Here is a 27886-nt window from a genome sequence, read left to right on the forward strand (position 1 = left end):
TACACGCAGAGAGCCTGAGCCCAGTGTGTTTTGACAGTGGAGTTATCATCTCCGTGGGCTACGGAGGCGCCCTAATCTGTTCCATCCATTCTAAATCCCACTAACGTTCGCTCGCCTTGCCAAGATCACTGGGATGATTGACAGGTGGGTGAAAAACTGTGTTTGAAATCTTACCACAAACAGTCTCCTATGCACTCTGAAATCAAGAAGTCTGTACCAGAAATCCTCACTATGATTGAATTTAGAACAAAGAACAGAGGACGTTTTTTCCACCAAGGACCAACAAGGAAACATGGAATATCCCATGTAGGTCTGTGACAAAGACTAGAAATGTACTGTGTGCACTCTGGGAGTTTGCAGGAGGCAGTCTTTCATTCAACTTTACCGATGTGAAACTATGAAATGCGCTGCTTGCTGATAACTTTGGGACAGCTTGTGGGAAAACGAATTGAAGCTAACTACGTGCAGCTGAAAACGTGACAGAAACCTGTTTGGTGGATGACTCAGTGAGGAGGAGGTGTGTATGTGTATATGTGTGTGTTTGTATGTGTTAGTTGGGTCAATTACCCCCTGGGTCAGTGTATTGTGGAGGCAGTGTGCTTAAAGCGTAATGATGTCATGTCAATTAAGCCCACACACCAATGACCTCTCTCTTGCTAAAGAACGTTTCAGGTTTATTCCCGCGATGTCGGACTCAGTTCCTGTTTGACCCCTTTAACACCCATCTCACGTTCCAGGCAGAGGCTTCCCTAAGCGTGCCTTGATCACGCTCTGAGATGTGTGAACCGCCTCACGTGCTAATCACTAACACGAAATCCAGAACGAATGAACTTCGGCCCGTCTTTGAAGATCCTGGATGACGTGCCATTCCTGCGACGTGACAAACTGAAGTTGTTGTTTTTTATTCCACCTCGCCGAGAGGGAGTCCCCAAAGGTAGCTCTGAACAACAAACACGTCTTAAATTCAGCAGATAATATCTTTCTTTCCCGTAGAATGGGTTGCCTACTTGTCAGACAAGAAAACACAGTCATCTCTCTCAAGTAGGTAATAATCCCCTGTACTCAAGACCACACTGACTCAAAAGATATCAAAAACGTGTTTGGATCCTTGTTGTGTGTGTGTGTGTGTGTGTGTGAGTTAAAAGTTAAAAGTTAACAACAGCATCACAGTCAGCATTGACAGCCTCCCTCTGCATCTTAGTTCCGCCTGAGGAAACCCAGACCGGTAAACAACACCAAACAACGAGAACGACACGTCGCCCGCTTTTGGTTCTTGAACAAACAGGGAACCACCTGGGTGAGTGTCTCTTTTGTGGCCCCCTCCGAGGACACCACCCTCAGCTGCACTCCCATGCCCCCTCGCATAGCTCCCGTCTCGGGGGGAACAGCTCGGAGCGATGGACGAGATAACCCAGAGCGCTCAGGGCTGTGGCGAGCGGCGCGAAGCCAGCATTCCTCCTCGCCATCCACAGGGACGCCAGGTATTTTCTCCTGGCCAGGGGGGGGAGGGAGGGGGGGGGGGGGGGGCGGGGGTGATAAGGAGAAAGCGGACAGCTGAGAAATGCTCCGTTTGCACTCGGCTGCCACTTGGCCTTCTCCCTGCCCCCGTGTTACAGCATGGATGGCTCTGCCCTGGGCGCTGGCACGCCAGGAATGCATTGGAGGTTAATGTGACGGAGAAGGGGCTGCCAAAGGGGAGAGAGGGGGAGGAGAGGGGAGGGAGCCGGGATGCTGGGGGAATCAAGGGCTCAGACCTGGGGACGGGGTTATAATCACCCTGCTGACAAGCCACCGTGGGGTATCCAGTCCAGCAGGGGGTATTAACCAGGTCAGGTGAGTGGAGGTTACCTTCCAGCAGACCCTGAGGCCGTGAGCTCCAGTCACAAGGCGCCTATCTGAGGTCCCTCCGAGTTAGGCTGAACACATTCAGGTGTCACCACATCCAGAAAGGAGATCCCAAATGGAGTAATAAAGAGCTGAACATCACACGTGTTGGCGCCAATGTGCTTTTTTTTATTGCTTTAGGTGATCTAGAGTTTCAGCAAAGTGACTCAACCCCCCCGCAAACACAACCCAAGGGCTTCGCAACCACACACTATTGCAATCAAGTCCAGATTCAATAAAACTCCATTTCATCCTAAACAAGGTTATTCTGACGTGGTTGAGAATTGGCAATCTTTTCAAATATATTGCTGCTCTCAACCCAGATCAGACTGCGATTTAGAACCAATGTCGTCGGGGGAGACAGTAATCATATCCAGGTTACGTAAGCTGAAAAACTAGAAGGGTTCGCTTGTGAGGAAAAGTTTACTGTCCTATTCATTTCGTCCAGTCCTGCCAAAATCCCAAAGGAGACAAAGTTTACTTTCATAGGACCTTGTGGAGCACCATTTTTCCCACAGACTCCAGATAGAGAGAGAGACAGAGAAACAGAGCGAGGGAGACAGAGAGAGAGAGAAAGATAGAGAGAGAGAGAGAGAGAGAGAGAGAGAGAGAGAGAGAGAGAGAGAGAGAGAGAGAGAGAGAGAGAGAGAGAGAGAGAGAGAGAGAGAGATTGGGAACTCGAGGGAGTCAGGGACCCACCCTGTATCTAAGCAGTGGAATAAATAAGGAAAAAGAAAAGGAAAACAAGTGAGTGTAGAATTACCCTAAACACAATTCAGAGCATTTGGAAATGGGACTCTTCTGGCATGTTCTGAACGGCACAGAATAGAGCTTCACATCGTCATAACAACCACGTTACTGTCTGATACAGCTACCTACAGACGATGTGTATAGTGTGTACTGGGCTCAGAATTTGGAGTATTTCCTGCTTTGTTGACTTGGTCTCAGGTTATGCAGGTTAACCTTCTGCTGCATGAAGTCAGAGGAGGGGTCTCAAACTTTCTATTTTAGTCATCTGGTCCTTTGGTCCTCCCCACCCTGAAGTTACAATTTACATCTATTTCTTTTTTCTTTCTTTCTTTCTTTCTTTATTTTCTTGCTTTCAGCAATCAGCCATTTATCTCACTTTTCTATTTTGACAGATAGGTGCAACTTAGTTACTACAAACTCCCAATTGGTAATTTTTTTAAGGAAATCAGACACACAATGGTCCTTTCTTCAGCAGGAAGGGCAGAGTAAGTACCTCCACAGCAATGCAATGGCTAACCTAAGTTAAACAGCTTGTTTGATAGCCTATATTAAACACAATTTGAATCTCCCAAATTACTTCAGAACTTCAGGAAGTCTGGGGAGGTCATGAACAGAGATGACAGATCATTCTGACATGTAGCCCCACAAAACAAGGCTTGCAAACTCTCTTTAGGCCTTCTAAGGTGCAGAAATGTGAGCCGGGCAGAGATTCTAACAAGTCACTGATCCAGTCAGTGATGATACGAACAATGGGGCGGAAAATATGAAACCACCCTGTTCTGTCTCATTTTAGCTGTCTACTGACGGTATGAGGGCAAATCCTGCAGATTAAGTGAACTCCTGGCACTGCTAAGACATGGCCTCACAAGGTGACGAATTGCACTTGACTTCTCCATTATCTAAAACGCACCATGCTAAAGCTTCCATACTTGTTTGATAACATAAAATACATGCCGGTCTACTAGTTTCCATGGGAAGGGATTTCATCATACTCAGTGCACTGGTAATAATAATTATATCAATATCTTCATTATGTTTTTTCCTACCGAGCCAAGAACTTGACTATATTTTAATAACGAGTAATAAAGTCACCCAGATGAAAGATTTTTCAGTGTTGGTGCCCCAGAGTGGATATTTAATTCCTCTTCCTCAATATTTAGGGTAAATAAAACTTCCGTATGCAGTATTCTGTTTCAGTCTAAAGACTTTTATCATGAGGTCTGAAAAATGTGTCCTAAAAAGTAGCATGAGATTATCATTAATGCATCCGCTCACCAGCTTGACTCAAACATTTCCTCGTCTGAGGCAGCCTTTGAAGTTCTAACATGCATTTTGCATCAAATCTGCCCTATTAATGAGGCATAATCAGATTATCAGTATAAAAAAAGCCATTCTCCCTCTGAAGTTCCTCCACAGACCTCCTTTTAGAAGTATCAAAGACGATTACACAGGTCAAACCTCTGATGCAAAAAATAAAAATAAAGGGTCCACTGCCAACGTATCAAAATCAGGTTTTCTGTTACCGACTGAAAATAAGCAAATTATCTAAAATTGCTGCTGGAAAAATCAACTGCTCCCTAATTTTCTAAAACTGGAATGTTTTGACTTCTCTTTAAGATTCCAACCCAAACCAATTGGACATCTGCAGCATAGACTGTGACACACAGTGTAGGGCCTCTCCCAGCAGGCTTTGTGCTGTCACAACTCATTCTACACTTTTTCATTTTCTATAAACTGCAATACAATGAGGTGACTGTTCCTTCTCCTTGCATGACCTCTCAAAAATGATGTCATCATTCTCACAAACTTTAACATTCAAGTTAATCAATGTTGGAGGGCAAATGTTTGACTCATTGGTCATGGATATTGTGACTTCATAAGGTTGAGCTCACCTGCTTGAGACCAAGCACTCAAAAAAATTAAAAACTTGTTTTTGGTCTAAATTTGACTGGAATTGCATTTTCCATCAAATCCTTATTTATCTTATTCTATTTGACACAGAAATGTCTTATGTGGTACACATTAGGCTATAGCTAAAACCAAACCTAAGGGCAAAACTTTGGCACATAAGACACATAAAAGGGTTATGTGTCTTCAGATCACATACACCACACACACATAAAGAGAGAGAGAGCGTGAGAGAGAGAGAGACAGAGAGACAGACAGAGAGAGAGAGAGAGAGAGAGAGAGAGAGAGAGAGAGAGAGAGAGAGAGGATGGATTCCTCATTTTCTCAGCGGGAGATGCTCCTCTCTGGCCGCCCATTTCCACTAAACCCAGACTACAGAACCATGGCATTCTGAACACCTGGATGTGCTGGGGGTAGCCCCTATGTAGGTAGCTAGCTTAATTCCAGGGTTTGATATTGGTATTAAATTATCTTTGAGCTCCTGTACAGACCGTCATCCTCTGTATGTCTCTGCTTCACTGAAGCAGCACACAGTCTCTGCTTGGCGATCCATGACTGTTAGTGAAGTTTCACACACATACTGTCGGGTGCGTTCGGTTTCAGATCGCAGTCACCACACCAGCTCTCGGCGGCTGGGTTCACAGGTTGAGGTTGTTTTAATTCACATGTTTTTTAAGATGAATGTGACATGAGCAGGTGTCCAGACAAAGGCATTATGGGATTTGTTAATGTTTGAAGGATATGCTCCCGGTGGGTTGGGAATAAACGATGTGAATTGGAGCGAAGTGTTCAATTTTTCTATTCAAGTTAACTCAGTGATGTCATTGTCAACTGATTGGGTGGATCTGACACAAGTCAATTGTGGATATCTATAGTTGGGGGGATTGTCTTCATGGATAGATCTTGTTACATACAATATTTTTCCTTGTCCCTGTAATCCTTATTATTATGGTAATAGCATTAAGATGTAGTTTGACTGTCAAGAAAAACACATTAATTATGAATCAGTAAACTGTTTTGTTACCCCCAAAATGTCCCCATCCAATGTTCCCATGACTTGACATTAAAGCCCTCTTTTGCCATCTGGTGGCTTATTCTTAGTTGAGTTATCCTTATAGATATTACTGTCATAGGTTAAACTGGTGCTTAGTAAGATAAACCAAAAATGTATTCACTGTTTTGCCTATTTGGGTAAAAGAACATTGTTGAAGTGCATGGTTTTAAGACAGAGCAGAGTAACGGTAATTAATTCATCATAATTATTGATCTACTCTATCAGTTGGGTTTCCTCAGGGACTTAACATTATTAGATTGTCACAGCTCTTGGTGAAGCCATAGGGAAATACTACCACCTACTGTTCAATAACATAACTTACTGTGAATCAAAATATCCAAATGTTTCTTAACACATACAAAAAACACCCTATAGGTATTTTAGTTCCGCAATCGGAAATAAAAGATCAAAGTCCAGCGCTTTGCTCGCTGATAGGACCGTGGCCTGTGTTGAGGTTCAGTAGAGTAAATGTGCTCTTTTACGCCCACATGCAATGACGCAGAGAAGAAAAATACCTGGTTAGTTTCCGTAAACCGCATGACACATTTGCATACACTCCAGGAAGTTTAATGTTCATGGGACACTTGCATTGTACACCTGGCTGCTTTACCTTATTTCCTGAACATTGTAGGATATTTGAGTAATTCGTAGAGTACCCTTACACTCGGCTTGTGGACCACGAGTGCCGCGATACGCAGTGCTTTGTAGACTTAAAAGAAAACGACATCTGGAATTAAATCGATTCAACTAAATGAGTAAATATGACTTTGGCCATTGTGCCATTGTTGTTTGGGCTTGTATCTATCACGTCAGCCCTGAGTATTTTGGAAGGGCCCGCTCTTAAATGTGCACAAGAGGTGAGATGGATATTTCTCTCTCATGTTTCCTAATTATGTACCGTGCTAATTGCGTATGTATCAACAAAGTTGTTGGTTTCAATTATGAATTTGATGTTAATAACAACGTGCTGATAGGATTGTGTTAACTAAGGACAAATACTGCGTTTCTATTGTTTCAACCATTGGAATAGTGGTTGAAAGTCTTTTTAAAGAATGTTTTTCCTTATTTTTCAGGGTTTGTATTGTAAAGTGAAAATATGTGAGTTCCTTCCATCTATAGTATTATTGTAATCCTACACATACTTAAGTCTGCAAATTGGGGCAGACACATTCAAAAAACAAGAAAACTTCTCAGTATTAGAAAGACATTATTTCTTCACATCCTTTAGCCGCTCTGTTTTCTTCTGTAGATAATTGCTTGGATGGAGACTGGCTGAAGCCAAAAAACTACACTCCAGGTTGCCCTGTGGAACTGGAGGTAGATGTTCACACTAGAAGAGATGAGAAAGGAGACTTGAGGCCTGTGCTTGTTGTGCGATGGAAGGCAAAAGATGATGGTAAATCATAGGATAAACTAGAACTAAGTTTCAGTGTCATTCTTGATTAGCAAATGCAAACAGAATACTTTAGGATGATATAGTTCTCTTGTTTTTCTTACGCAGGAAGTATTTCGTTCTTGAAGGGAACTGAGGTCAATGTACTGATGCTCTCTAACAACAGACACATTTGTGTTGGATACCTCTTCTCTAATAGTATAGGCATGCGAAACCCAAAAATGGAAATGGTAGGCCTCATTAAATCATAAAACACAGACTCTGTTTGTTTTCCTCTTGATTCGTTATTATTGGACCCATTGTTGTTGCACATGTCACCTGTTGAGGATTGTGTCACTTCCTCTTCCTCCTCCTCCAGTGGTCGTTCTCTCTGGACCGTGTGGTGGTCGAGCCTGGTCTGTCCTACGTGGTCACTGTCTCCAACCTCCCCAAGCCAAACCTGAAGCACACCAGTTACAACATCCACAAGAGGGTCGAGGTTCCAGGTAATTGTGCCTCCTGTGATCCATTTAGGACATTCTACATTTATATCTTTATTCATTGAGCCGACGCTTGGCTCCAAAGTGACATACAAATAGTGCCAGAAAGTACATGTACACATAAGTTCATAGTACACAGATGTATGTAGTAAACATACAGTATGTGTTATATGCACCTTGTATGATAGAGATTGTTTGGATATGTCACAATAACAGTCCCTTTTACATCACTTTAATTCATGCATGGTGTGTAATAATCAGCTTTATCTGATTTTAATTGATTAAGGTTGCGATGACCCCAGAATGCAAGGAACAGAAACCTGTCTAGAAACAGGTAAGTGCCACATTATGAGTTCAATCCTATGATTCAATGTCTTAAGGGCATTTAACAGTAACACCCAAGGAAGTTGTTTTTTCGACCGAAATTTATGAACTCATGGTTCTGTGATGACAGGAATTTTATGGAAACCTAACATGACCCTGCAGCAGTCCACTAGTCCTGCTGGCAGGAACCTCCTCACTCTGGGGTTCAGTACTGATAAACACGCCGATGACTACAGAGTCTTGCTGAAGTGCTTGAATGACAGAGAATACAGGGACATTGCTAAGGTAGGCCATGTCTGTCTGTCTGTGTCTCTCTGTGTCTGTCTGTCTCTCTCTCTAACTCCCTTTTTTCTCTCACTTTCTGAATGTCTCAATAGTGCTTGATTAACAGAATCGCCTAGCAACCTGTCACATCAAAGACAGCGACCGGTTAAATGACTGTTTTCTCTCCCAACCATATGACCTAGAAAACTTGCCGTAACAACGTGCTTACTGTAAACTCCTCAACCCTTAGGGTTATGCCCCAGATGTTGACGCCACAGGAAACTCCGCTTGTTCTACCTTTTAAGCTGTTATCAGTGGTTTCAATCAGACAAGCAAATGCAGCTTATTGTATTTTTATAAACCATTTGAAAATCTTGCCACATACCCAGTCACCACGTCAAGTGTAAAATTAAATAGCACGAATGTCTATGATGTACTGTAGTTGTGACTTTTGAGAGAATCAAAACAGACTGAAGTGCGCTGTTTCTTTAGAAGTGTTTGGTAGCACAAAGTCTTTCTAGAGACAATAATGAATACATCTCAATGGTTTTATATAGGACAATCAGACCTCACTCAGCGTGAACTTTGATCTTGAGAAATGGCCAGGAACATGCTGCCGTTTTGACGCTGAGGTAAGTCTTCTTTGGACTTCCATTGACAAACCAGTTTTGCAGGAAAAGCATTGGCTTGAGTAATAGTCAGCAGGAATGAATGAGTGTTACAGCAACAATGTTTTTTATTCATTATATCTTCCATCTAGATCCAGCCTTTTTTCCCTCTGTGCAGCAATGACTGTGTCCGACTAAGGAAAACCTTCGACATTTGTCAAGGTAATGTTATTACTGTTGTGCCAAATTTAACTTGGAAGGCATAGATAATGATTTTTATTGAGTTGTACTGCTTATTAATAATATTGATCTTTGCCAAATGCTCATTTGATTCCTACAGTCCGCTCAACACCTCAACCTCCTTCAACCTTATCCTTTCTTGTCACCACCACAATTGTCTGCACAGGAGTGGTCTTCAGTTTAACCGTGTGTTGTATTATATATCGACTACTTCGTGGAAGAAAGACAGGTTGGTAAACATACAGATACTCTCATTAAATCTCAATCAGTATTAATTATCACACAAGCACGGCCAAAAGCCACCCGCTGTTGCAATCACATAGGCCTACATTCACTTTCTTGACAACTTGAAATGTAGCGCAGGCTGTTTCTGATACTTGAATTAAACCATGTTCTGGAATGTTCTGAAACAGAGCCACTGGGTCCCCTCCCCGTGAACGGGAAGGAACAGAGCAGTAAGCCCTCCAGGAAACACCCCAGGGTGCTGATCATCTACTCCCAGGACCACCCCCTCTACAAGGACATCGTACTGAAGCTGGGTGCCTTCCTACAGGCCAAGTGTGGCATTGAGGTGGTGCTGGACCTTCTGGACACCACCTGGCTGGGCACCATGGGTCGTCTGCCCTGGCTGGACTGGCAGTGGCAGTCCACAGACAAGGTTCTGTTCCTTTGCTCCGCGGGCGTGCAGGCCAAGTGGCGTGCCATTTGTGGCCAGCCCAAGGTCAACCTCAGAGAGGACGTCTTGTCGTCCATAGACGACATGCTCACTCCCGCCCTCAACCTGTTCCTGCCAGACATGCAGAAGCCAGCAGCCAAAGGCAAGTACCTGGTCGCTTACTTTGAGGACGTCAGCACGGAGCGGGACTCGCCGTCGGTTTTTGACATTGCGATCAAGTACAAGCTGATGAAACACTTTGAGGAACTCTGCTTCCAGATTCTGGAAGTAGAAAAATACCAACCTGGTCAGGTAAGCCACATCGAGGGCATCAGAGAAGAAGACTATTTCAACTGTCCGTCCGGTGAAGCTCTCAAACTGGCCGTCGAAGCCTTTCAGGTCTACCAGTTTGAGCATCCCGATTGGTTTGAGAAGGAATGCGTGGCCAATGAGGAGGAAGCATTGAGCGAGCACAAGCCCCTTCTCATCCAAGCCCCTCCCGTTTATGAGTGCGTGCCAGAATACCGAGACGGAGCCCCCATTCATGTTGTTGACGTGGAGATCAATCAAGAAGGTGACAGTATCTATATGGTCACTCCGGAAGTCAACCAAGAATGCCAAGTGGCCTCAGTTTCCGTGCTTCCCAGGATGGACTCTTCCTGTCATCAGATGTACCCCCTAGAGCAGGCCGTACAACTTCAGCCAGGTGTGCTCCTCTCAGATCTGCAACCCCATGGAGGTGACCCGTTCTACATGGCCACGCCTGCTGTTTGCATGCCAGGCCGGCTTACCGAGGACAGGAGTCCTCTGGAGGAGTGGTCAGTGACAGGTCAGTACCCCACAGAGAAGGAGGAGGAGGAAGAGGACCTGTCTCCCAGCCTGCCGTCCCCTGAGGATTTGCAGAGACTCATTGCTCTTCAGCTGTTCCTCAGCTCCAGCACAACAAGCCTCTCAGAGTCGGCCGAGGAATGGTACCTTCCCCCGCACCCGTCAATCAACGTCTCACAGCCAGTGGAGATGGAGGAGGAGGGCTGTGCAGCCAGTGAGTTGGTGGAAGCTTCAGATAAAAGACCCATCAGTGGGTCAGACCAAGGCTATATCTCCAGGATTTCTTTCCCAGATGAACAACTCTGTGAGAACCCAATGGCAAACCTAGCTCGGCTGCAAGAAGAGCTCTTTCAGAGCAGTCTCTAATACTTTGGATAATGTTGTGGTGTAAAATGATAAGGGTTGGTAGAATGTATTTAATTAATGAGCATTACGGATCATCTTTCAAATTGTTCTATTTAGTTTACTTGCCATATACATTTTTTTACTTCTTAAAGAACACAGAAAATCCAATCAGTGTAAGTGTAGTCCACAAATTTATTTTTTATGCCAGTCACGATTGAGTTGTACATCTACAGTAAATAGATATCATCATATCAATACAGATATACGATGCACACTTTTTACATGTTGAATTTGTTTTCTGTAAATTAATAAAGATTTTCCTGTAAACAATTTAGGAATAAAACGTCCAACCCCATTTAATGGGAACAACAAGAGATAGAAAATTTGAAACATTGAATACATTTCGTATTTTCGGCTCAAGAAAGCAATGTCCTTTGGTAGTTTGCGTTGTCTCTGTACTTGGTCACAGTTCTGTTTGAGGTTAACAACAAAAATATTTTTTTTATCAATAGAATCTTATATCATTGCCTCATTTGTAAACCCAAAATAAGCCATCTAGCAAATCAAACAGCATCATCAATATTCAATTAGACAACTGATGTTTTTATTCTCTGAAATGAAAGAGAAACTTATCAAAACTTGTAAATACTTTGGCATGGTATGATTAGCAATATACAAATGTTCAAATCATTGTATTAATTGATAGTGCAATCAATAATATTTAATCATATATATGTAACTGGTCGATTTTTTCAGTTTGGCAACTCATGTTCAAGAAGATAAGCTTAATTTGTCTCATGATAAAAACCCTTAAGAATCTATCCAACTGCATTAAACCAACAGTGCACTGCACAAAAGGCACCCTGCATATTCTTTTTTTCCATTAAAAACAACAACAATAAAAACAATATAAAATTGCACAAGTCATCATAAAGTTCATAATGTCATCACCAGGATACATTATTATTTGTTTATATAAAACAATAATAGCCATGGGTTGAGGCACTGGGAAATAAAATGACTAAATGACCGCTGTATGCATGGTGGAACAAGCCAGTCATTTGTAGTTCTTTATTTGGGACTTGTCCTTTTGATTGTGAATTATTGTTTATATTAAACATAAAGGAAAGGATGATACAAGAACGGATGAATCTGTGACCTCACGGATGAGTCATGTATTGGCGTCGACACAAAACCAAGCTTGTTATTGATTAACCATGACTGTTTGAAGGGTGCAAGATGGCAAACCATACGAATGTTGTCATGTTTGCATGTCACTACATTGCTCCTGCATCAATAGCACCTTAGCATCAGAAGAGATTGTCTCGCCTTTTTCGATCGAAATGTTATCACTAGTAAATGGAGCTCGAGTGACAAAGTGCAATGGCTATAATTGTATACATCTCTCATCGATCAAAAATGACAGTATATGTTCAAGAGAAGACCAAGATTGAATGTAGAGGTAGGTCTTGTCTCGAATAAGGAACAGTTGATCGGAATACTTTTCGTGTTCGTGTTATCTCTAGATAGACTCGACCTCTTGGCCTATCTCAAGGTCATCTATACTGTTACAAGGTAGACTAACATTAACTTCTAGAGATTTCTTAAGAGGAAACTACACACCATATTCATGAGTAACATCAACAACTTAATTTCAGTGTAGAAAACATAACATGACCTCTTCAATAGCCTATAAGCATTCAAATTACGCATATTAAATTACGCACATGTTCCACTAGCCCAGGGGCCTCCAACTCTGGTCCTGGAGAGCTACCATCCTGTAGGTTTTCATTTCAGCTGCAAATAATGTATCCTCATTCTGCTCATCATCCAGCTAATTAGTAGAATCAGGTGTGCTAAATTGAGGTTGAAGTGAAAACAGTCTGGATGGTAGCTCTCCAGGAACATGGTACAAGCCTAATATCATTGTGTTGGAAACAGTACTGGGAGTTACCACACACTAGAATCCAATATTTGAATCGATATAAAACACCATATTATGTTTAGAATTATAACATATCCAGGTTATCAATTTTAAAATACTTATTCTGATCTTGCACTTATAGTATCTTGAGGATGACAGGATCAGTTCGTCTCTCTCTCTCTTTCTCTCTCTCAGTCTCTCTCTATATATATATATCTTATAAAGTGACTCCTATTTTAAGTCCATGTCAATTATTTATGTTCCCAGACAACAAACAACCACAACTTCACAAGAACATCGCATATTGACGAACAATCGCTAAATAAGTATCTTGAAATGTCCATTGTAGGTGTTCGGGTGCATAATTACTCGGCTTTGACTGTAGCACCTGTTGACTAACCTATTTGAGTGAGTCTGTAAGGCTGTTGTTGACACCTGTCCATCAAAATCCTGCCACGGATGCAGGTACAGATCCCCCCACGCACGAGAAAATGACAGATCTACGACTGAGTGGTGACAGCCAAAGTATTGACATAGCCATGGGGACACATGTCATTTTCGGAGACGCAGTGCGAGAATTGCGCCGGGTTGCTTCCATTGAACCTCCTGACGCCTCTCATTGCTACGCATTGTTCAATCAGCTCCAGGCACTTGCAGCCCAGGAGGAACATATTCTTGAACATAAAAACCGATACGGGCATTTTGTAAACATAGACTTGAAAACATCTGACCACCAACAAGGGCGCGTTGACCAGCACACCAGCAAAGAACCTGGCCCAAATCCAGCGACAGCGCATCTCAGAGGCCGTCAGCTCGTACAGCCACATGACTGGAACGACCAAGGCTATGAAATAGACTGAAATAACCGTGTACTTTAGGTAGACTGTAGGTATCTCGTTCTTAAGTAGCATCTCTACTAAGGTGAAGCTGTCAATGAGATCCAGGCAGGTGCTCACGAAGCAGCTTTGGGAGTGGTGTCGCGTCGCCCCGTTAAGGTCCTCGATGATGGAATTGATAAGGCAGTATAGCAGAGGCGCTGAGAGAAGCATTATAATCTTAAAACCAGTGACCCCAAACGGAACTTTGAGCGTGATGAGGTCCAGGATCGACATCTCCAAAATGAGCACCACTTTAGGGGTGCAGGCGATAACGTAAATAAGCCAAGCTAAGTAGGCGTAGGTGAACTCCCCAAGGTTGCAACCGAATATGGAGCTCTTCTGGTGGAAACCACAAGCCCGTTCTCGTTTGCTTCTGGCGTTCTTCATGAAGAATATACCCCAGCCCGAAATCACCACTAGGTCCGTGGCTATCCATGAGCACCAGTAGAGATCTGTGAATATAATGAGGTAGAAGTCCAGGATTCCGCCCTGGAAGATGAGGATAAGAAAGCACAGGATCTTGTACAAGATGTTCCTCTTGGATTTCTGCACGAACATGGGAGCGGTCTGCATGAATTCTCCCGATGTCATACTGTAAATAGTGGTTGCAGCTGCTGAAGATACCAAGGGTTTGATACTGCTCTCTTCTGGGTTGATGCTTCCAGAGGACGTCTGTGTATCCCTCCTGGAAGAGCCGCTTGTGATAAATAGCTGCCTGTTTTCCAGAGTCGAAGAGACGGGTGATTCGGGGCAGATCTCTGCTTCGGGTTGGGGACAGTTGGCCTTGGGATTGTCGTTAACAATTTCTGCAATCATTGTATTGCACGTTCGCCTCCTTTCTGTTTTTTTTTGTGATGGATGCTTTTAGGTGTAGAGCGATAGGGCAAGCGCAAATCCAGACATGGATTTTGTCGACGGAATGGATTACACACTAGACGTCTTACACAGAATAAAAGGTTCTAGGAATAATAAGAGGAAGATATATTGGTAGTGGATGCTTAATATAAATGAACATAAAATATATGTACAGGCTATACGAGGAAGCAGTAGGCTAATGTTTTTGTTTACATCCTGCCCCCCACAAGAACGCCCAGAAACCTAAAAGCTTTGATAATAAACTTTATTTTCAAGTTATGATGAATGGCTGTGGACCATAGAAAACACACATTTCAGTATAAACATATGCATTCCGATGGAGTTCCATAAGAAGTGACCAGCTGTCTGGAGGTTGTGTATGGGCATCTGCCAGCATGGCTTAATTTGCATTACTTGAAGCAAACAAAGAAATATTAACATTTCATAGACAGGTACTCAAACATTCAGCCTCATTATTTTCTGCATTTTAAGTCTGTGCTGTTTATGAGATTCCAAAATCACAAGTGTCACTTAAGCTTGGTTCCAGAGAAGGACTTGTCATTAGCTACCACAGGTGTTCCTGAATGGGTGTGATTCAGGACGGCGAGAAATGTGCACATGGGCCCATAAAAAAGAAAACTATTTTAGAGATAAAAAGTTATTCACTGTCATTCCTTCCCGTGTGAGAGGGAAACAGATTGGCGACCGTGAACATTAAGAGTGCGTTTGTGCATGAATATAGGAAGTGGAGTGTTGTCCTCTCCCAATTCAAATCAGTGCATGAGAAGAGGATTGTTCCAGAACCACTGCAAAAAAGGTCACCCACCTACAGTACGTGGAGCTGTATTAAGATGGGGCATCCTTCAAGAATCTCCAAATCAAGAAAGAAACAACACCTGGGTAAATGATAAACAAGTCAACCCCACACCCACAAATAAACTCAAGAAGTTTATTGGCGATTTAAATATTGTTATCACTTCTTTTTGTTACTTCTCATTTTGTTGTATTTTTTGTTACGTTTTTAGTTTTTTATCCTTTGTACATCAACTGGACAAGGGTAGATTCACAAGGACAGGTTACTAGAAAATGTTTAGCACGAGCGCACCAATCTCTTTGTACAATTGTTTTGTCTTTTTTATATCTTTTTTTACCTTTTATTTCGTTCATTTATGAATGGCCTGCTGAAAGGCACTGCCACAACACAGGAAAAAAAAAGCTACTGTCTATCACTCACACGAGACAGTCCATTCTAGTGTCTAGTATAGGTGGGGAAAAGGGGAGAGGAGAAGGGGCGTGGGGAGGGCTTATTGAGGGGCAGGCGGTGCTATAGGTAAATCTCGTAGATGTCGTCCAGCTCCTCGTGAAACAAGTCCCATTCGTCCTCTGAGTCCGTGACCTCGTCGTCGGTGCCCGCCGCCAGGAGCATGAGGAGCATCTCGCTCAGCTCGAACGTCACCATCTCCTCGTCGTCGTTGTCAAACGAGTCGGTGCTCTCGCGCTCGTCAAACAGGTCCCACAGGGGCGTTCGTCTTGAGCTCTGGAGTTGAAAAGAAACAAACAAAAAAAAGAAAACACTTCAGACATAGAAATTGCCTAGTTGTTGACCAAGCACCCTTCGAACAGAATTTACGAGAATGTAAGAATTCACTTCAAGGCCGCCAATTTCTGCAGTGTATTGGCTTTTGACTGGGTCCCTGTGCCCCTCCGTGTTTGGTTGCTCCTTACCCGGTTCCTGCCGTTGGAGCCTGCTTGTCGTCTCTGGGGCTGGGGCTCCTCCAGACGCCCATCGGGGAAGGCGTGCTTGTAGAAGCAGTTGGAGCCGAACGGACAGGTCCCGCGACCCTCGTCGAAATATCGACACGCCTTGCTCCTGGAGCCATTGGAAGGGGGAGGAGAGGGTGGGGGGGTAAGAACAAAAATAAGTTAGCATTCAGCAGGCTGGACTCAGGCCCTGATGTTCAATGGAAGCAAACGAACATGGACATTGATTGGGAGGCTCAGGACATCAGCGATTGATGCAGGTCTGAGTAGAATTCTATCAATCCAAGGTAGATCCTATTTAGAGACTGCCTGAGCGAGAGCATATCGTTCAGGCTTGTACAATTTGCATTGACCGGAAAGGACAAATGGAATTATGCCGTACCCCATGCCATCCTTGTACTTCTGAATGAGTTTCTGCTTGTCCTCCTTGTCCTCCACCCAGTATTCGCTCGGAATGACGAAATTGGACGTGATCCGGCATTCTGGGCACGACCTGGGAAGACAGGAAGACACCGAGAGTTCCAGATGAGATGGTCACAAACGTCTGTGCGAGCCTGGGGCTCAGCAGAGATTACGTTCAGCACTAATATGAGCCGACAGTTAAAAGGTCTTGGCAACCACCAGGAAAGAAGGAAGGAAGTCCAGAGGTGCGGTTTTCTGCCAACACACATATTTCAAAGCACAGGGGCACAACGAAAACAGACACTCGACATAGAACTAGTCCCTCTCACAGTACACACCACCAATGTCCAAACACCAGCGTCCCCCATCTCCCCTCGAGGCTTGTGCCACCCCTCCCCCCCAGTGCCTCACTTGATAATTTTGCTTTCAAACTGCTTGGCACTCCGCCATTTGCGGATGCACTTGAGGCAGTAGCAGTGGCAGCAGTTGGAGAGGATTCCGAAACGCCGCTCGCTGGGGTTGGTCTTCTCAAACACCACCTCCATGCACACTCCGCACATCATGTCCTTGCTGCGCTGGACGGCAAAGGAGATCTCCATGTCCTTCTCATGGGCTTCGATGCAGGCCTGAGAGAGAGACAGAGGGAGGGAGAAAGTCTGTGAAATCGCTAGAAAAATCTATGAACCACAAAACACTTTACCACCTCGAAACAGGCAAGTCATTTCATGCCAGCCTTTGGAATTTCATATTGCTATTCTACAGCAGAAACAAATACTTTGTTTGGGGTTAATTAGACGTTGAAGCCAATTGCACTGTAGTTGAGCAATTTTCTTTCCATTGTGCCTGGTAGAATACAGACTGTTCCTTGACTCTAACCGCCAACATACTGATAAAAAACTATACACATCCTGCTGTACACGTTCTACTTGTATATCGCTTTGGATAAAAGCGTCTCTTAAATGAATAAAACTATTGCAACTTAAAACCCGCTGACCTTACAGATGTGTTTGTATTGCAATCGGCCCTAGTGTCTGGGAATGTTGGTACTGTGGCAGGGGGCACAGGGGGTACCTTGGTGTGCTCTGACCGCTGAGCGCTGTCGGTGGGGTGGAGCACCTGCAGGCCGCACATGTCGCACACATCTCCGTGGAGGTAGGCACAGTTGAGGCCGTAGCGGCACTCTCCCACGGCGGCGTACGGACACAGCTGCTTCCCCAGCTCCTTGTCGTCGCCCGGCGGCTCCTTGTCCGGCTGCTCGATGACGGGGTCGGGGCCCTCCACGCTCACAGGGTCCGCTGTGGAGAGACACGCACACAGAGCTCAGACACATTGTTTTACCCCACTTCTGGAAAGAAACCAGAAGAGAAACTTAGAGGGGCTAATGTTCCCCGCCCCGGCAGCAAGATTCCGTTCCCTCCTCTGTAGCCGGCCCGACAGGCACCCGTTTTTGTGTGAGTGCGAGGCTGGAGGAGGACTTTGGCTAAGGCCCAGAAAGAGCGGGGACGCCACCATACCAATCTCTCTGCTGATTTGGTCGCGCCGGGGGTGGCGGCGGAAAGTGGTGTCTGCTTCATACAAACCAGGGCAGCATGGGCCAAGGAACAGCACTGTGTCAGGGGGCCAACTGTATTTGGCAGGAAGCCCATGTTTTTATGTTCGTTAATCTTCATTTAACATCGAATATCCTCACTAATAGCTGAATGGTCGATTTGGAGTCGACCCATTGGCTAGTCAAACGGAGGGCCTGGCTCAGAATGACACGTAGTAAATAATATTCCAACTCGGAAATATGCCCCCATTTGGCACAGGGCACTGGCATATCTCTCTGCATTCCGGCGGCTCTGCTCACTCACCCCGTCCACAGTAGGGCTGCCCTGGCACAAACTCAGCGGCGTTGACCCAGTCCACAGCTCCTGAGCCGGGCTGATTCTCTGGGTCGTCGGCCGCACCCCCTGGCCCGCCGGGCAGCGGGTCCGGAGCGCTGGCGAGGGGAGGCGGGGCCGCGGCGGAGGACAGCGGCATCAGCGGCGAGGGACCCTGCAGGTCGTCCTGCTTGGATGGTTTGGAGTGTTCAAACCTAGAGGGGGACGGACAACCGGTCAAACAGCTACAGTAGGGCTCATGTAAGGTCATTCTTCGAGTTCAAAGTTCACGTGACTGGTTTCAATTTTTCCACATTCATATTATTATTATTATTATTATGTTATAGTTTTCAGAAGACACAAATGTTTCCATAAAACTTGACAGCTAGGCACAATTTTATAGTTCCCCTAGAATGAACGCCCATTTTATAATCAGAATCCGGTTTATTGCCAAATAAGTTTCAACATGCAAGGAATTTTCTTTGGTAAGCATCATTGATAAAACAAGTTCTGAAATGTAAAAAGAAAGAAGAAAAAGTACAATAAGATACCAAAAAAACAAACATTCTAATAAAGAATACAATAAAATACTATAAAGTTAACACGACAAATAAATGAAGAGCCATAAAGGATGTGCAAAAATTCACAGTATGAAGTTAAGAAGATTATTGTTTCACATTGTACATCGGCCTATAGCACAATATAGCAACAAAAGCCCCGTTTCAAGACACTCCCAGAGGAGCTGCCGTTATTCTATTCATGAATATTAATGTGCATGTGCAAGAACAGGAACAGAATAACATATGGTAGATCCTTTAGAGGGTTGGCCCTCTCAATACACTTTCCACATATTCAAATCAGAAACAGTCTGAAACAGCCCAAGTCAAAAAAAGCCAAGTGTGCTCTGTCACCACAGTGCCAACTCATTCACCACACCCATAATATCCACGTAAGATAAATATTTGTCTCATTACATATTTTTTTTTTTTAAGTGCAAGGCAACTGTAAAATCGTATGTGCTGTGTTTAAAGTTATTCTGGAATTTTTGTAAGTGAAACCAAAAAGATACTAAGGGGAGGGAGTGGGCTGCCAAACGTAATTTGTTCTTCCAAATAAAGACACGGTTGTTCTTCAGTGGCCTCACACCTCTACATAGCCCAGCTAGATCAAGGACCTTACTCAGCCCAGTGGCCTCACACCTCTACATAGCCCAGCTAGATCTAGGACCTTACTCAGCCCAGTGGCCTCACACCTCTACATAGCCCAGCTAGATCAAGGACCTTAACTCAATGGCCTCAACCAACCACTGAGCACAAAGCCCATTCACTTGATGCTACAAATTAGGTTTGGCTTAAGATGCAAGGGAACTCAAATAACAGGTTTGGCCTACACATCAAGTTGTTAGTAATTAAATATTTTGGAGAAACAAAGTTGAATAGGAAGAAAAGGCTTACATTAATATTAATGTAATATTATAATTACTGTAATTGAGTCAAACTCTGATGTGAGAGAGTGCGCACTGTTTCAGTAACTTCCCTTATGACATCTTGGATTGTGACGAGAGTGAATTCCAACATATTGGACTGGAGTTCCCATGGCAACGAAACAAAGCCTGTTTAGCATGTGTTGAGGAGATGTAGGCCTAGATAATTTATTCTCCTCTAATTATGTGTCGATAAGTACATAACACTTCATTGTCATTCCAGCCTATACTACTCCCAGTTTTGTACGTTACGTTAGGCCCTGTTCCCACCTGGCATTTCCATGTGTCTTGGTTTATCTGATCACAAGTGGATAGCTCTAACAGTTCACACCTGGCATCAGAATGCACGTCCAGTGACCACTTGAAATCGAATCTCACTTCCCCGCTCTATGTGTGCATTTCCGTTTGCAAAGACCAAACGTGTTGTCTTCCATAGCTGGCGGGAGGTTGAAAGTACCCAGCCTGCCAGAAATTGAGAGGAAGAAATCCAAACCAAACAATGCAGACTGTTGGTGCATTTTCACATTGGCTGCCGTTGGTGCACAAATCAGTTTCCCTGAAGCAGAGGACATCAGTTGAGCAGATGGCTCACGACGAAGTTCACAAACACACCGCTAAAACAATGTAGCCATATGCTGCCACCTCCGAATGCGGTCTGAGAAATCAGATCTCAATACCTGCCCACCAAAGTAAATTCCTTGTTTGTGACCACTTACTTGGCAATTAAACACGATTCTGATTCTCAGTGAGTCCCCATGGTAATGCCAGGTGTGAACAGGACCATAGTCTGGGTCTATGCAGTGTTTTAAACTGGCCACCTTAGGGCTTAGTGGTGAACAGTCTGGTTGACCTAGCCCAAGTCTTACCCTGAGGAAATGGGCTATATAAAAGTAGCTCTCCAGACCATTAAAACAAAGCTATGGATGCCCTACTAGATATAGTTGGATTCATGATATTATAGCAATATTCTCGTAGCGCAGACTGCTCATACGTCCTTGTGGGGGAAGATCGAGACCACGTCCATGGCTACAACTTAGGATGACTAATCCTCGCTGACAGCCAGCGCTCGATGCCATACCAATGGATGAAATGCCCTCTTATCTTTCTCCCGACTGCCTTCGTCTACCCCACGCATTCCCAGGCCCATTGGAAGCCACTCTGGCCCTAAGAAACCCATTCAAGCATTGGGCTTAAGAGGGCTGTGGGTAATAAGGGGGGGCGGGGAGTGGGGGGCTTGGGATATGCATAAATAAATGACAGAGGAGCTCACTGCAGCAGAATGGAAAAATGAACTGAGTGAACCCAGCAGCAGTGTCAGAGAGAGGAGGGGGGGGGGGGCACACACACAGGGTTATGCAATTGCCATGCAGGCTGCAGTGCACTTTGTCTGCCCTGGGGGATTCAGAAAAAGTGTGAGACAGACACAGAGAGAGGGAGAGAGAGCGTGTGGGGGAGAGAGAGAGGAAGAGATGGGAGTGAGAGGGCGCTACAATAGCTTCAGCCCCAGCGGAATTTATACATAATGAAAGCCCCCACTGAGGGGCCCATTCTCTGGCCTCCTAAACAGAAGCAGGGGAGCCCCCACGGATCCTGGGAAGAATGAGGACACCCTCCACTCTGCATCTCCATCGTATGGACCCAGAGGAATGCTTCCAAACCAACAACAAGTCGAAAACACACAGTAGGGGACAGTCTCAACTCTCAACCCGGAGTCACATCCGTCGAGGCAAACTCCATGAGTTGACTTGTCAAGCAGAGTTATCAGACATGCCCCCGCTAACAAAGGCATTTCTGTTTGCATTCAACCTGGGAGCAGCGGTAACTATGGGGATGCTCTTGAACGCAGACATACGAGGCAGACGCCGTCTGCAGTGGCTGGCTGGCTGGCTGACGTCTGGTTCAACTGACAGTCTAGACACACCACAATGACATTTCTCCGGCCAAGGCTGAATGTTTGTTTGAGGAAAACAGAGCTCAGTGTAATCTTTCCCAACTGATAACAGATAGCAAACATCATTTGATATTCATGGTGAAGCAACCCTGTAGCCGACACTCAAGCAGCAGAGCAGCAGCTGCCAGGGAAAGTGGTTTTGAGAATGTTTCCACGGTAACATATTTTCAAGGCAATTCCACAGCCAGTGTGACATTTGTGGTTATCGGAGGAGTGTTTGTAGTGGCGGGTCAACTAGTACCAGGGCCATGACGACCGGTCAGTAGCATCCAGCACAACAAGAACAACATGTTGAAATTTGAACGCTTCTGCTCTCGTGTCAAATCCGTTGGAAGTGCATTCCACAACTATTCTCAGAAGCTCGGTAAACACAGTTGCCATGTCCAGCTAAGCATGTGCAGTCGCTGATATAAAGCAGAAGAAAATTAATAACGGGAGCAATAGAGGACGCACATTTCAAGTGGTCATTGTGGAAGACCCCCCATTTTGTTACGCTAGCAGCTCTTTTTCAATGCTCACAACACAGGGTGAGGGTACAGGTTATAGGTGTCAAGTGCCTTGCTTAATGGCACAACAGGTGGACTCAAGCCAGTTGATCATGAGTAGGTTTACGCCTGCTAAATTTACAACATCTGGGTAGAAACTTAACCCAGTTACTCTTTCATGGATGGTCCATGAAACTTCCTTTGCTACTGGGCTCCATACAAACTCAGTAACTGAACCGGATCGACCAAATTTCAATGTTTCCCCGCAATCCTTTCCCTACACAGAGCACCAGTCTATTGAACTAACATGCATCATGCTTATTGTTTACCTGCAACGGTCCCCAAATACACAGTTTCCTTTCTGAAAGAACTTGCAAATCATGGCTGCTGGTTTGCTGCTGGTGAGGTCATGGGAGTATCGACAATTGTCTCCTTCTTTGCAAAGCCCATGCATGAAATACCTGGAAAACAAAAGGAAACGTGCTGTACTGCTTTCTGAAAGTTTACATGTAAACTACATATGAACTAGCTTATACATCATAATCACAAAATTAGTCAAATAAACTAGTTCAAAAAGTTCTTCCTAGGACAATCATGACATCTAGCCATATGATCGACTGTGAGGTCTCATCATTTCTTCTTATTCGTGTTACCCAGTGCACAAATGTGCATTTCCGCAGAACCTGCTGCCAAATATAGGCCAACGTTTTTTCTTTTACGTCTGCCGTCCAACAAAAGGAACAGTGTAATGAGAATGAATCTGCCTGTGGTTGTTAGGCTGTCAAGTAGCAAATCATTTGATCAAATAAGAGTTGGGATTCTTAATTATGTCCGCTTACACCGCTAGCGACTAGCCTTTAGCTTGAGCTACAAGATGAACTTATATCAACGTAAGAATTGTTTTTGTTTCGATTTTAGAGTCCGTTGCCGTTTGTAGCATTGGTAGATCTCAAGCTATGGAGGGGGGTTCTTTTGCAATCATCGTGGACGTTGCTTAGTCAGTGTTTACTTAAACCAGCTACTTAAACTTATCCTGTTGTGATGAAATTATTTTATAGCCAATTCGCTAGCAAGCTGCTTGCCCCGACGAACCAGTTTGCTATCGGAATGGTGAACCATAACAAACAAGACAGCCAAGCTCGCAACAAACAGCACAAAAGACGACGTATGTCAGTCACTAACAAACATCCGATCCCGCAATATTGTGATATTGCTCGCTCGAAAACATAAATGACCATGTAACAGCTGTTTTCTACGTGTCTTGTCTTACCTGCAAGTTACGTGTTTTGTCCAGCCTCCTGTTATTGCTGGAGCCGCTGTAGATGCTGCTGCTGCTGCCTCCGCCATTGCTGTTTATATGTTGAAAACCCAGCACCCGGATCTTCCGGAAAGCCAGGCTTCGAATCAGGGATTTTTGGAAACTCAGCACTTCTAGTGCTCTAAAATGCAGCGCACACACTCAGCACTAGGGGACACGATAGAACACTGAAACAAGCCAATGAAAAACCTCAATTGCCTGAGGTCAAGAAATTGTAATTAAAGACAGAATTTAGCAGAATATCAGTCGTAAAACCCTTTTCCATTTCCATTCTTTTCCTTTGTGATGAAGGATTATGAGACACCCGCGTAGGCAGAATAGCAGGAAAGTTTTTTTCTTTGAATTGATAACTTTACAATGATTCTTGAACATTTAACATTTTAATGTATCAGATGTACTCCTGTAAGCCTTGGACGGACAAACATCTCAATGCACAATCAATCTTTGCAAAGATCTGGACCTAAGGGGCCAACCAGGGCTGGCTAAGAGGAAGGGGTGGGAGGGATAGGGTGGGTTGCAGATGGTGATGGGTGGGGGCTTTATTTTTATTTTTTATCATTTGAATAATGCAGCTGTATGTAGGGTTTTATTGAAAATGTAAAAAAAAAATGCACACAAAATAAAAGTTTGAGGGGTCCGGAAAATGGATGTCACATTACTGGGCTGTGAGCGTGTGTTCACCTTTTAAACAACTTTAAAACAATAAAAAAAACAGTTCCTAACAAAACAGAGCCAACTAAATTTACTACACTGATTTGGCAGTGTGAACATGTGTTGCATTACTTTATATCGAATTGGATTTTAAAAAATTGAGTGGAAAGTGATGGTAGGAAAGTTGGAGCACGTATCACCACAAGAGGACACTAAACTCCTGTGATGAGGTTAGCTACAATTGTAGCTTTTAGATGACCTGAAATTGAGTTTTCAATAGAGACATGAAAGTGTGTCACGTTTAAAGTAGAAAGCCCATTCAGATGTAAAAATGCAATAGCACGTTTAGTTATATGAAGTTTACTTTTTATTTTTTTTATTGCAAGAACAAAAGTGTACAAACACTGGGTGGGTGGGTAAATTGGTAGATTGGTAGATTGGTATGGTTAAATAAAACATGGTAAATAAACCCAGGCTTGAACAAGGGGTACCACAGAAGGTACCTATTAAAGTAATGCACAAGGAATGTACAAATACCATGACTGGATTTTTTCAGAGTTCCTTTTTTCTGCTTTTTGTTCCTCATGTAAATAGTTGTGAGTGTCTACTGTAGGCTGTAGAAACATTTCCAGCATGGGAATTATATTCAAACATTGTGTTCGGAAGAGAGAACTTAATATCCAGGCCACCTATGTTTTGGTGCGTTTCCTCAAAACAGTGTGTTATATTGTTCCTGCTGTCATCACTTCCCCGCTCTGCTTCTTTGCACTCTGCTTTGGTATCCTTAGTGACTGAACATTTACTGTATGTTTTGTCATGCGTTCCTCCATGGAGAACATGAGCACTATGCCTGCTGTGTGACACATAGTCATTTCTGTTTGGTAATCTATGTAAGTGCTGCCGCCTCATCACAGATGTGTTTCATCTAAGAGGCGGGTTGGCTTTTGTTTGCAGAGGATCAATACAGGGGAAAGGGGAAAAAACGGATGATGTCCAGAGTTGGGAATGTTTGCTTTCCTAGTTTGGATGGTGAAGTGCAGTGGAAGTTTAGATGAATAAACTCCCCCCCCCCCCCCCCCCCCCCCCGCCCCCCTCTCTCTATCTATACGACACACACACACACACACATGCAAATACACAATGAACATGGAAACAGATTTAGCAGGTCTGGCTCTCTAAGGTGAAGAGGATCAAAGACCTCATTAAAAGGGACTAGGGTGCAGACAGACATGGGGATGTAGTAAGGCTAGTTGGATCACTGGTGAGCATTACTAAACCATGGGCCACTTTCTTACTCAAAGGCATCTCAAGAGTTCAAATTAGGAAGTAGCTTATGAGGACTACTTCATGTGTGTAAACACCTTAGGTATTGAAACGATATACCCACCATAGGAGGTCTGCTTATCTCAACCCTTTCCCATCGTTAAAGCCGGGGAATAAATATGCTGGAAAATATGGGTGAAATCTCCAAGCCTCTAGCAGAAACATCTCATGTGGGTCTTTTTTCTTATGTTACAAAAACACAGACCGGTCTATGTACTCCTCTTAGTTACTGAACACAGCAAGCCTTAAAGCTACCCTGCAGTAGCTTGCTTGTCCTTACCCTGATGGTAAGGACAAGCAAGGAGGGAAAGAACAGACCCTTCACTTAGTATGTATAGGCCCTGCTTGGCTCATATCTGGTATTTTGACTACAGAAATGTAAAGTGTAGAGCTGATCTGGGGGTTCCTAATTCACTGGCCCATCAATCCCCAGACGTTGCATCTTCATCTGTGTACTGATGGAGGATTCCTTCTCTCCTGTTGGAACATTGAACTGTATTTGTTTCAGCGATTTTACACAGTTGTGCATGTAGCAGACCAAATGTTTGCATGTTCCTTTGCTTTATAGCGGCCTCGCACTTGGTCTCCTGCAAACACTGAGTTGAAAAAAAAACGTATTTGCTGGCTGTAGATGTGAGCACAGACAGGACGGACACTGAAGAAAACTTGACAGTAGATATCACGGACAGGCCCTGGCCAGTCAAAGGCAGGGCAAACATGACTTAAAAACGGGCTTAGTGCTTCGAACTATTAATTTGCCTGAAACGGATGGACGATTTCTCATCATTAATCCGGGTCTCTGGAAAAACAAACACGACAAAGAGACAGGCAAAACCATCAGTAATGATGAGTGATAGCCCCCACAAGTAAAACTGACCTGTAGACAACATTAGGCTGATAATTATCCACCATTCCTGTTGTTGAATGTCTGCACCTTCGTCACTCTCACCTGTCAGGACAGACAGTCCACACACCTGGAGACCAAATAAACACAGTCATCCATGGAGACACAACTTGAGGTTCCACAAAGGTGGGACCTGGGGATTTCATGGCATTTTTTAGGGAAGGAAAGATTGTATAAAGTCATATATAGTATACAGTATACTACCAAATAACATTGGGGAATCAGCATTCCTCTTTCTGACAGTAATTAGGCCTGCCTTATGCTGTGGCACAGTTTTGCTGGCATCCATCCAAAAGGCTGTGAACCTTAAATACTTGTGAGTGAAGGCGCACTAATTTGATGAAGTTGTACGTTAGTGTCACGTCATCGGTTATCCTCAGGTTATCCTCATCACTGGATCTGCAGTCATGCTTGCGAAGTGGCTGGAAGGCCTAGACGGGAAAAAACCCAACAGAATCACAATGATCACTGCTGCTTTGAAGAGATTCTCCCAAATACATCAAATATCCGTCAAGTTCTGTCTCCTCCTTTCAACTCACAGCGCCAGAAAATAACTGTATCACGCCAAGAATTAACGCCAAGAATTAACGCCAAGAATTAACGCCAAGAATACTGTACTGAATATGATCCTTCAACACGAATTGACGTCACCAGTATTGTTTTGAGGTGGGCTTTAAGAGGCGGGGTGCTGGGAGGATCTATAAAAGTCATCTTTAGGTTCGAGACAGTGGGTTATTCTTATGTAGCACAGGCTTGCCACTAACATGGATCACACTGTTTCTCTAGCTAAATATCTATGTGTTTCCCTCGTATTTTACATGCAGATTTTGAGTTTGTTTGGAGATTCAGATGTGGGAGTTAGAAGAGGTGGAAGGCTTCACTGGGTGGGTACTCATCACTTAGCACGTCAAGGAGTTCAGCCTTCCATTGATCCTTCTGACGGGCAGAATGACTCCCCTTTTCCTGGAGGGGTCATGGATCGCATTGACGGTGACCGGATTCTCCACGGCTTTGGAGGGTTTGGAGGACTTCCAAGGCAGAAATTTGTGAACAGAGACCATAGAGTGCGCTTTGGTCAGTTCAACTCAGACACAGTAAGTATTGATGATGACTATGATCTAAAAACTGCTCATTGACATTCCAAGATTTTATGTTATCTAACTTTGTATTAAACAGTATAAACACAGACTACAAGGTCTTCTGTAGAACTTTAAAGTTTAAGCTGAAGTGGGAGAACAATTTATATAAAGAACAGTTACACCCCTGTCAATGTTCAGTTTTGAACAAAACATTTTGTGAATTAATATGGTAGAATGCCTTGGCCTTCCATATTCCTCAACGTGCAGGTCTAAACAAC

The 27886-nt window shown here is 44.0% G+C and overlaps 3 protein-coding genes across 4 annotated transcripts; 1 reads left to right on the forward strand and 2 right to left on the reverse strand.

Annotated features, from left to right (window-relative positions):
* The first annotated feature begins 6172 nt into the window (after positions 1 to 6172).
* Positions 6173 to 11869, forward strand: il17ra1a (interleukin 17 receptor A1a). 2 transcript variants are annotated; one of them, XM_067254762.1, is made up of 12 exons: positions 6173 to 6453; positions 6670 to 6694; positions 6846 to 6992; positions 7098 to 7219; positions 7348 to 7474; positions 7755 to 7802; positions 7923 to 8077; positions 8614 to 8688; positions 8817 to 8886; positions 9005 to 9133; positions 9318 to 10381; positions 10418 to 11869. In XM_067254762.1, the coding sequence occupies exons 1-12, from the start codon at positions 6358 to 6360 to the stop codon at positions 10751 to 10753; spliced, it is 2394 nt and encodes a 797-aa protein (XP_067110863.1). In that variant the 5' UTR covers positions 6173 to 6357; the 3' UTR covers positions 10754 to 11869. The 2 variants fall into 2 exon arrangements, with proteins under 2 accessions (XP_067110863.1, XP_067110862.1); XM_067254761.1 differs by having other exon boundaries at positions 9318 to 11869.
* A 1287-nt stretch (positions 11870 to 13156) lies between these two features.
* On the reverse strand, positions 13157 to 14350 carry tmem121b (transmembrane protein 121B). The gene has a single exon (XM_067255006.1). It carries the CDS (start codon positions 14348 to 14350, stop codon positions 13157 to 13159), a length of 1194 nt encoding a protein of 397 aa, XP_067111107.1.
* A 287-nt stretch (positions 14351 to 14637) lies between these two features.
* On the reverse strand, positions 14638 to 23698 carry mkrn1 (makorin, ring finger protein, 1). Its single transcript, XM_067254741.1, has 8 exons — positions 23604 to 23698; positions 22663 to 22794; positions 18406 to 18629; positions 17624 to 17847; positions 16964 to 17178; positions 16533 to 16643; positions 16115 to 16259; positions 14638 to 15926 (listed from the first exon to the last, which is right to left on the reverse strand). The coding sequence occupies exons 1-8, from the start codon at positions 23678 to 23680 to the stop codon at positions 15714 to 15716; spliced, it is 1341 nt and encodes a 446-aa protein (XP_067110842.1). The 5' UTR covers positions 23681 to 23698; the 3' UTR covers positions 14638 to 15713.
* Positions 23699 to 27886: the final 4188 nt, after the last annotated feature.

The sequence above is a fragment of the Osmerus mordax genome, chromosome 17 (assembly GCF_038355195.1).
Source record: "Osmerus mordax isolate fOsmMor3 chromosome 17, fOsmMor3.pri, whole genome shotgun sequence".
NCBI lineage: Eukaryota > Metazoa > Chordata > Actinopteri > Osmeriformes > Osmeridae > Osmerus > Osmerus mordax.

Bases quoted from the DNA above. Each gene is read 5' to 3' on its own strand.
- tmem121b (XM_067255006.1), bottom strand. From the start codon at position 14,350: ATGATTGCAGAAATTGTTAACGACAATCCCAAGGCCAACTGTCCCCAA.
- il17ra1a (XM_067254761.1), top strand. From the start codon at position 6,358: ATGACTTTGGCCATTGTGCCATTGTTGTTTGGGCTTGTATCTATCACG. The intron at 6,454-6,669 runs GTGAGATGGATA...CTTATTTTTCAG, and splicing joins CTCTTAAATGTGCACAAGAG to GGTTTGTATTGTAAAGTGAA. The intron at 7,803-7,922 runs GTAAGTGCCACA...CTGTGATGACAG, and splicing joins AGAAACCTGTCTAGAAACAG to GAATTTTATGGAAACCTAAC.
- mkrn1 (XM_067254741.1), bottom strand. From the start codon at position 23,680: ATGGCGGAGGCAGCAGCAGCAGCATCTACAGCGGCTCCAGCAATAACA. The intron at 22,795-23,603 runs GTAAGACAAGAC...TTTGTTTTCCAG, and splicing joins ACAAAACACGTAACTTGCAG to GTATTTCATGCATGGGCTTT. The intron at 17,848-18,405 runs GTGAGTGAGCAG...GTCTCTCCACAG, and splicing joins GCAGCCCTACTGTGGACGGG to CGGACCCTGTGAGCGTGGAG.